Source organism: Mus pahari, chromosome 14 (assembly GCF_900095145.1).
Source record: "Mus pahari chromosome 14, PAHARI_EIJ_v1.1, whole genome shotgun sequence".
Lineage (NCBI taxonomy): Eukaryota > Metazoa > Chordata > Mammalia > Rodentia > Muridae > Mus > Mus pahari.
Genome location: NC_034603.1, coordinates 82,163,289 through 82,172,826, shown reverse-complemented (window position 1 = coordinate 82,172,826; position 9,538 = coordinate 82,163,289). Strand labels below are relative to the sequence as shown.

Below are 9,538 nucleotides of genomic sequence, written 5' to 3'. Positions count from 1 at the left end.
TCCTTCCAGTAAATAATGGGAGGGGGAGGGAGAGGGAGACAGAGGGAGAGGGAGGGAGGGAGAGAGGGAGAGGGAGAGAGAGAGAAGCCAGCACAGGCAAAGGAGTCTAGAGAGAAGACAGGAGGGTAGGGCTGGGGTGGGATGAGGCCCAGGACCATCAGCATCTGCTTCCCATGTGCTGCCAGGTTACTGTGCACATTATAGTCATGTCTGCCACACCTGACACAGAATCAGGACAAGTGGGAGGGTTACCTTGACAGTCATTGCCATAACCACATAATCTCTATTTATTTTAGAGTCTCTCTATGACCTCTGTCCTGACTCCTGATCTGACAAAGCCTGTCTCCTCTCTCATGGTTTCCCCAAGACCAGAGGGTTTTCTAAGACCTGACCCAAGGGAGGACTTGCTCCCATCCAGCTGTCAGGGTGCAGAATTGAGTTTTGTGTTTTCTAGGCTGTGTTCCTGTGCATGGTCCCAGCACTGTCACAGGCACTGTGGGGGAATCGCTGAGTGTGTCCTGTCAGTATGAGGAGAAATTCAAGACTATGGACAAATACTGGTGCAGAGAGTCACTTAAGATCCTGTGTAAAGATAGTGTCATGACCAGCGGCTCAGAAGAAGCTAGGAATGGCCGAGTGACCATCAGGGACCATCCAGACAACCTCACCTTCACAGTGACCCTGGAGAAACTCACCCTGGAGGATGCAGGCACCTACATGTGTGGAGTGGGTAGACCATTTATCAACGGCCCCTTCAGGATTGCAGACGACTTATGGCTTACTAAGACCTTCAGGGTTGAGTTGTCCACAGTCCCGGGTAAGCCTCCCTCCTGCCAGGGCAGCCTGAGTCCAGGTCTGCCATTCCTTCGTGGAAGAAGGAAGGCAGGAACCTCAGCATGCTGAGCTTGGCGAGTGAGAGATTCAGGACAGGGTGTGTGAGTGCACATGCACCTCTGTGAGAGCATGTGTGGTACATGTGAGAGTGTATGTATGTGCACACACAGGTACAGTGGGGGCCTGTGTTCTTAGAAACAACTTCCATTTTCTTTCTTTGTTTGCTTGTTCATGGATTTGTTTCTAGGGGGCTTCCCTTGGTATGTGTAGTGAGCAGAGAACTTCTGGGAGTTACTTCTCTGTTTCCACCTTGTGGGTCAAACTCAAATCATCAGGCTTGACAAGCAGGGCCTTTCCCCCACTGAGCCATCATCAGTCCCTGGTGGAGATTCTCTGTGTGCACCATGAGACAGTTTGAGGTCTGAAACTTTCTAGAATCAGGCTCTGAATCGCTGTCTCTTTGTGACTTCCTGTCCTGTTAAGACTCAAGTGCACTCTCCCAGGTCTCTGGCCTTGTCTCCATTCTCCATAGGTGAATGGTACCCCAGCTCATCAGCTCCCCTCTCTCAAAGTTGGCTGTGACCTGGGTCAGAGTTCACATTTCCCTTCCGGGTACCAGCTTCATTACTGGTTCTGGGACTTCTGAGGGAACACCGGAGACACAAGGTGGAGCCTAGGCAGTGCATGGGGCCTCTCAGTGCCCTGAGGAACCCACTCACCCCTCCAAGCTCCTCTGTGTCCCCTTTCCCAGGAACCATTACCTGCTGGAAGAAACTCAGAGAATCCATCCAAGGTTTCCCTTCTTTGGGCCGAGGGTCCAGCAGGATGGAAGGCAGGCTTTCAGCTACTTTGCTCCCTAATGTTCTCCATGTTTGCAGTTGATTCTCCCCAAATGGAGCCTCCTTTGTTTCCAGAAAACAAATCTGTGCATCAGTTTAAGGAGTGGGGTAGTGACAGGAGCTGAAGGAAGGGGCCAATCCTCTCTGTTAATCCCAGTTTTTCTTTTTCTTTTCCTCTTCCTCCTCCTCCTCTCACTTCTCTTCCTCCTCCTCCTCCTCCTCCACTTCCTCCTTCTCCTTCTCCTCCACCTCCTCCTTCTCCTTCTCCTTCTCCCCTTCCTCCTTCTATTCCTCTTCTTCCTTCTTCTTCTCCTTCTTCATCACCATTACCATCATCATTATTTGAAGAGAGGATCTTGTGTAGCCCAGGTTAACCACGATCTCACTGTGTACTTAGGATTCATCTTGAATGCCTGATCTTCCTGTCTCTGCCTCTTCAGTACTGGAATTGCAAACATTTACTACCACACCCAGCTTCCGGTGCCTGGTTCTCACTTTGATTTTCCCCTTATATGTTTCACTGAAACCTCCTCTGTGGGTTTGTACTGAAGATTAGGAACTTCAATCCCACTGACATCACTACTCTGCAGTAGAGGCCGTTCTCCTCAGGGGCCTACACACATCTGCCTTTCTAGAACTTTCCATCTCCACATTCCTCAGAGATGACTGTCTGGCTGACACTAGGAATGAATGGGTCAGGCGGACATGGAGTCCCACTACCCTGTTTATCCCCAGAAAGATGGCAGACAGGAAGGCAAAAGGTGTGGCTGAGGCTGGATGGGACCTGGCACTCACTAAGGTCTTGTCACTAAAGACACTTAGGACACTTAAGCTGTCCTCTCTAAGAAGACTGGGTTCACGTTTGCAAATGCCACCCAAACACTGCTCACCATGATATGGGCTGGGAAGATAATCCCTGGACTCACCTGGTGTGTCTATGTGGCTGATCTGCTGTCAGGCAGCCATCCACATGCCCCTAGGGACCTGTGTGAAGCAGAGTAACAGAGGCTTCAGTGGGTAACAGATGGAGTGGAGGTCATGAGAACTGTCTTGTGTTTCCATCCTTTGCTCCAGTCAAAGGTTCGAGCCCTGGGAATGGTATCAACATCCCGGAGTCCCCCACATCCTCACTGGTGCACACGCAGCCCAACGTGACCACAGACAACACAATTCCTGCTCCCAGCCCTCAGCCTCGGTGAGGAACTGACATCTCTGACACCTTTGGATGGGGAGCAGGGGTCGTAGTCAGAGAGCACAGGTGGAACGGTTTGTATCTCCCTCCTGTATGCATTTCCCAATCTCAGGCTGACCTGGGAGGGTCTTGGAAGTGCCAGTTGCTGATTTACAGATAGGGACACAGAAATGACACTCAGATACAGACCCGCTGAGCTGGACTTAGCTTACTGCCCAGCAGACGCTACCTTAACATATCCAGGGCCTAGAGAAGTGTTTCTGCGGAGATGGGTCTGCTGCTGGAGTACATTTGAGTTTGAGCCACATCACCTACCCCAAAAGTCAGGCATGACAGTGAAAGACCCACAGCGTGAGGACTCCCCCACCTTTTGACTCAGGAGAGTCAACACCCCAAATCACTCACGAGAAACGGTTTTGATGCAAACCGCAAGAGGACCTTTATTCCAAGAGCGCTCTGGGGCCCACAGTCATACACCACACAGGGGTAGAGGATCGTGTGGGCTGAGTAGCTGGGTAAGGGGGTATTTAAAGGAAGAAACCACAACTCAAGGGGGTGGAAAATACCAAAAATACCAGTTAAGAGTCACAAGGAAGTGGGAGTCAAGACAGTTTCTGAGTCTCTAACAATTATACATTGGCATAGAGGATTCCAGGAGCAGTCAGGGTGAGTCAGGGTGACTTTCTTTGAATGAACGCTCCCCAAACCCAGGAAGCGGGTGAGTGGAGGAATGTTGCTGTCTGTTTTATGATTAGCATGCCTTGGAGCATTGAGTCACAAAGGTCACATTCTCAAACCTGGGCCTAAAGGCCTAGAATTTTTGTTTTTATGGTATACTTTCTCATTCCCCACTTCTATTTGTTAGTAGTTCTAATCTTAGAACTAGACACTATCTTCTCCCTGACACACTTGATCCTTTAGGGCATGGTACTGTTGTCTCAAAACTAAAAGCTGCACTGTACTAAGTTTTGCTCTCTAACACACATGGACCTATAATTAAAAGCAGAAGCAAAGTCAAAAGGGGTCCCATAAGGGTAGAAAGTAGGGTGGTCAAGAGTACAAGATAAGGGCCTTTCCACAGAGTCTCAAAGATTCCTGCACAGTGGTGTCTAATGTAGACTGAATCTCTAACTTGAAAGAGATGTGGGGCTTGCAGTTCTCCTCTTGAGTAGGCCCTCTGGAGCTGCTTTCCTTCTCACTGTCTCCCCCACTCGAGCGCCTTGAGCCTAGAGAACAAAGGCTGGGAAAGCAGCACGTCAGCACTATGCACAGAGGCTATTTCTACCAGTGGAGGGGGTCAGTCCAAACTGTCCAGGGGTGTGTCTAACCCTGAAGAGCACAAAGGGTAGGAGAGCTATCCAATCATTAGTGCCAGACTCCGCTGTCAATTTGGTAAGGGTCTCTGTAAATGGTTCTATTCATCCTCTCTACCTGTCCTGAGCTTTGGGGCCTGTATGCACAATGTAACTTCCAATCAATCCCCAATATCTTGGCCAGTCCCTGACTTACCTGGGCAACAAAGGCAAGTCCATTATCAGACTGATTACCTTGGGTATCCCAAACCTCAGGAAGGTTTTTGTCTAGGATCTTCTTGGCCATCACATTGGCCATCTCAGTCCTCATAGGAAAAGCTTCTACCCAGCTTGAAAAGGTGTCTATAAAAACTAATAAGTACTTGTTGCCCTATCTAGCTGCCTTAATTTCTGTAAAATCTACCTCTCAGTAGGTTCCAGGCTGGTCGCCCCTGGGCCTCTTCTCAGGTGTGTCCTTTATTAATCATAGCACAGGCCTTGCAGCTTTTGACTATTTCTTTGCCAAGTCAGAGAGTCCTATACCATAGTAGTCGGAGGACCTAACCACACCTTTTAAGTTGGTAACATACTTGTGTCCTTCTTCCCGTGGGAGGACTAGTAATCTTTAGATTCATTGACTGCCGGGATCATTGCTCCTTGGGCCGCCTGTTTGGCAGTTAGGTCTGCCATCTGATTCCCTTTAGCCACAGCATCTTATGTCTTTCTCTGCAGATGTCAACAGCCCTCTTTGTCTGTATATTGCTCTGTGCAGTGGCAAAAACCTACCTGCTGTCAGTGTAAATGTTGATAGACTTCCCCTTTGCCATTCGTAGAGCCTGTATCAAAGCCACAAGTTGGGCTTTCTGGGCCGAAGTCCCTTCAGGGAGGCTGCTGGCCTAGATCACTTGCTTTCTGTCCACGACTGCTGCCCCTGCCTTCCGCTTAACTTCAACCACCAAAGTTACTGCTATCCGTGTACCAGCTCATTCTCCCAAGCCAAGGCTGACCCTTCAGATCATTTTGAGTACCAGTTTCTTCTGCCAGAATGTCAGCACAGTGATGAGTGGGTAGAGTCATCAGTCTCGGGCAGTAGGGTAGCGGGATTGAGGTCAGCAGGGGGAGCAAAGGTCACTTGTTCAGTCAACAAAAGGCTCTGCCCACACCTTTAATCCCAGCACTTGGGAGGCAGAGGCAGGCAGATTTCTGAGTTCGAGGCCAGCCTGGTCTACAGAGTAAGTTCCAGTACAGCCAGGATTACACAGAGAAATCCTGTCTCGAAAAAACAAAACAAAAAACAAAAAACAAAAGGCTCTGATAATGTGTCACACGAGCGTTGGTCTTCCATCGGTCAGGGGGCTGTGGGATAATGCTTTCAAGAGTGTGGGGTGCCACTACAGTTATTTGCTGTCCCAGAGTGAACTTATCAGCATCCTTGACAAGTAGAGCTATGGCAGCAATAGCTTTCAAACAAGAAGGCCACCCGCTGGCCACAGGGTCTGACTTCTTGGATAGGTAAGCCACTGGCCTTTTCTAAGGTCTCAAAGTCTGGGTAAGGACTCCTCTGGCAACCCCTGCTCTCTCATCCACATTAAGAGTGAAAGGCTTGGTTAGGTCAGGCAAGGCCAAGGTTGGGGCAGTCAGTAGGGGCTCTTTAATTTCTTTAAAGGCTTCCTGGTGATCTGGGCTCCACACAAACACCCCCCCCCCCAGCTAAGGTTGCACCCGGGTATCCAGAGTCAGGATTCTCTTACTTGCCTTGGTGTAGTTGGGGTGGGGATCTGAGTGACAGACTTTTTTCTGGCTTCTGTTAGCCACCGCTCCCCATCTCGAAGGGTGTACCCCAAATAAGTAACTTCAGTCTGACACAGCTGAGCATGTCTAGCTGAGGCTCGGTACCCCAACTCACCTAATTCTGTTAAGCACCTTGGCCTTCTGTTGCCCAGGTTCCCTATCTGGATAGGCCCTGTCTTTCTCTCCTACCACTGCAGCCAAAATTCTAGTCAAATTTCTTGTCTACGATCCCTCCTGTTTTCTCTTTCTTCTGCCTCCTGCCTCTCTCTCTCTCTCTCTCTCTCTCTCTCTCTCTTTCTCTCTCTCTCTCCTCTTCTCTTCTCTTCCTCAGTCTCCCATTTAGGAAATACTTTCTCTGCCTCTTTCACTAGATCACGTAATTGTCTCCCTCTTGTAATACACCTTCTCTACCTCCTTCACTAGATCTTATAACTCAGCCTCCTGTAACCCTTCCAATCTCTGAAGTTTCTTTCTGATATCTGCCTTATGAAGGCCAGGGCCACTGAGGTGACAGTTTCTATGAGTCTCTAACAATAGCACATTTGCATATCAGGTTCCAGGAGTAGTCAGGGTGGGTCAGAGTGACTTTCTTTGAGCGAACACTCCCCGAACCCAGGAAGTGGTTGGGTGGAGGAATGTCGCTATCTGTTTAATGATTAGCATGCCTTGGAGCATTGTGACAAAGGTCACATTCTCAAGCCTGGGCCTAAAGGCCTAGAATTTTTGTTTATGTTATACTTTTTCAGCAGCACCTACTTGAAATACCAGAGCTGCTGAGGTAGAGACAGGAGGATGCCTGCCACTTGCTGAATAGCCAGCATACTTGGCAAAAGGCAGGCTAGTGAGAGATCCTGTCAGAAAACAAGATAGATTTGCCAGGTGTGGTGGCTCACACCTTTAATCCCAGCACTTGGGAGGCAGAGGCAGGTCAAGCTCTAGGAGTTTAGGGCCAATCTGGATTATGTGGTGAGTTCCATCCTAGCCAGTGCGGCATAAGAAGACTTGTCTCAGATCAAACAGAAAGTGGTGACTCTTGAGGAATGCCCAAGGTTATCCTCTGGTCTCCACATTCATGCACACGCATGTGCACCTGCATGCACACACATGAGCTCACACACAATTAACTATGTAAAATAATTAAGCCACTAGGTGTGATGGCACAAGCCACCTAGTATTTGGGAGGCAAAGGCAGATGCATCTCTATGAGTTTAAGGCCATCTTGGTCCACTTAATGAGTTCCAGGACAGCTAGGGCTATGTAATATTTTAAAAAGTAAGTAATTTAATAAACAAATAAATGCCACCAAGGAGAGGGTGGAAGGGATCTAGTCAGAAGAGAATTGGGTGTGGGTTGGGAGGCTGTTCCTGCCTGGTTAGAGGCCATAGGAGGAGAGGCCTGTGGGCTTGGTCTCAAGAGAACAGGTCAGGCCCACAGTCCAAGGCTACTTCTTGGGCTCTATATTAATCACACTGGTCATTTAGGCAGTCCTTGTCCTTGTCCTTGCATAGATCTCTGTGGACACAGACCTGGGTAAGAGACATAGCACAGGGTATCAGTGTCACCTTCTGCGAAGTGAGTTTATTGTGACTCTGTCCCTTACAGGCCTCTTCTGAGCAGCCCCCACTTCTGGGTCCTGGTGTCTCTGGAGTTGCCCCTGTTCCTGACCATGCTTGGTGCCGTCCTCTGGGTGAACAGGCCTCAGAGATGCTATGGGGGAAGCAGCCCTCGGCCCTGTTATGAGAACCAGTGAAGTCTGTTGACATTAAGGCCCTGTCCCTGGACACAGCTCCTCTAGTGGCTGAGGAGAGCCAGTAAATATGTATTTTTGAGAATACTCTGAGACTTTTAGAAGATTCTTTGTGCTTTATTAAACACATAAAGAATTTACCCAATAAATACCTATATATTTAAATAATTTTGGGCTAGAGAAATGGCTCAACAGTTAGGAGTACTAGCTGCTCTTCCAGAAGTCCTGTATTCAATTCCCAATAATCCCATGGTGGCTCACAACCATCTGTAATGAGTTCTGATGCCCTCTTCTCTTCTGGCATGCAGGTGTACATTCAGATGAAACACTCACATACATACATACATACATACATACATACATACATACATACATACATAAATCTTTTTTAAAAAATTAAGTAGATTTTTAATTGGATACCTTTCCTTATTCCTTGGTAAGTTCACACTTGTGTACAACATGACTGTGTCATATTCACCTCAACCCCACCCTCCCNCCCCCTTAGTCATGTGTTCCCTGTTCCCCTTCAGGTCTTCCCGCCCCCCCCCTCATTTCTTTTATTCTTTCTGTAACTCTCAGGTAACAGTTAGTGCAGCCTGATGGAACACTAGCTGATCTTCCAGACTTGTCCTTGTGCAGGTAACCAAAGCTGCCATGAACTCTTGATCAAGAGACAATGCCACACACAGAAAACAGCATTCTGGACACTCTCCTCCTCAACCTCTAGCTGTGGAATTCTTTCTTCTCCCTCCCCGCCATGGGTTGGGATGAGGGCATTTTAGGCTAAGCGCTTGATGGTCACTTACACTACAGTAGAAGGAAGCGTCTCCAACCAAAGCCAAAGGCAGCACCAATTAAAGGTGTAGATGAAGATCTTTAGTGTCGCCTCCCCCAGCCTTGAGCAGGCTGGTTCAGACCTGTTCAGACCTCCACTGTGAAGGAGACCACCTAGGGTGGGGTCTTCCGACCTACATAGGTCTATTGTCCTGCCACTTCTGTGCTTTTCTCCAAGACCCTACTACCTGCTCAGAGGCTGAACCTGTCTTCCTGAGACATTCCTGAATAAGCAACCCGCCTGATGACAAAGTGTCAAGAACCTGGTGTGGTGGGAAATGGACTTTCCCCCTCTATCACCTCAGACTCTTAAGTAAACTTTGGGCCTTGACCAGTATCTTTGTCTTGGTCTCCTATTTCTCTCGCTGTCTTTTCTCCATCCAGCCCCAGCTTCCCCCTCAGGCACCCGGTTCGTGTAGCCACAGGCAGCCATACTTTAGAAGATAATTTGACAACTTGTCCAATAAATATATGCACTCTCCGTGAGAAATACTCATGACAATGTGTCCTCCAGATTCAGTTATAGATCGTGGACCATACTGATGATCTCCCTGTCTGATGGCACATCCCTGCTCCCCAGCCACCTTGGTGACAACCTGAACCTAAGATTTCATATCTGCTTGGCTTAAGGTTTTGCCACATGCACGCTCATGGGCTGGCCAAGGGTCTATTGTTTACCTTCTCTATGTTTGATTGATAGATAAAGAGAATTATATTTTTTTTTCTTTTACATAGGGTCTAACTAAGGAGGGCTGGACCAGAATTCACTATATAGACCAGGTTGGCTTTGAACTTATAGAAATTCACCTCCACCACACTAGCAGGACTAGTGTTACATTTTCCCCCAGTGTTGCGGAGTAGCCACAAAACCTGACACATAGAACAAGCACTCTGCCCCAGAGATGCACCACACTATACCCTCCTATCTATCTGCCTGTCTAACTGTCTCTTGCTTTTCTCCCTTCCTTCCTTCCTTCCTTCCTTCCTTCCTTCCTTCCTTCCTTCCTTC

General features: G+C 48.4%; 1 protein-coding gene across 1 annotated transcript in view; it reads left to right on the top strand.

The window, feature by feature from the left end:
- The window catches only part of LOC110332520 (CMRF35-like molecule 6), an 8,064-nt gene extending 282 nt beyond the window's left edge, over nucleotides 1-7,782 (top strand). The window contains exons 2-4 of the mRNA XM_029546477.1: nucleotides 455-817; nucleotides 2,748-2,868; nucleotides 7,551-7,782. Coding sequence (XP_029402337.1) covers nucleotides 455-817; nucleotides 2,748-2,868; nucleotides 7,551-7,698 — 632 coding nt within the window. The 3' untranslated portion in view covers nucleotides 7,699-7,782. The remainder of the gene's footprint in view (nucleotides 1-454; nucleotides 818-2,747; nucleotides 2,869-7,550) is intronic.
- Nucleotides 7,783-9,538: the final 1,756 nt, after the last annotated feature.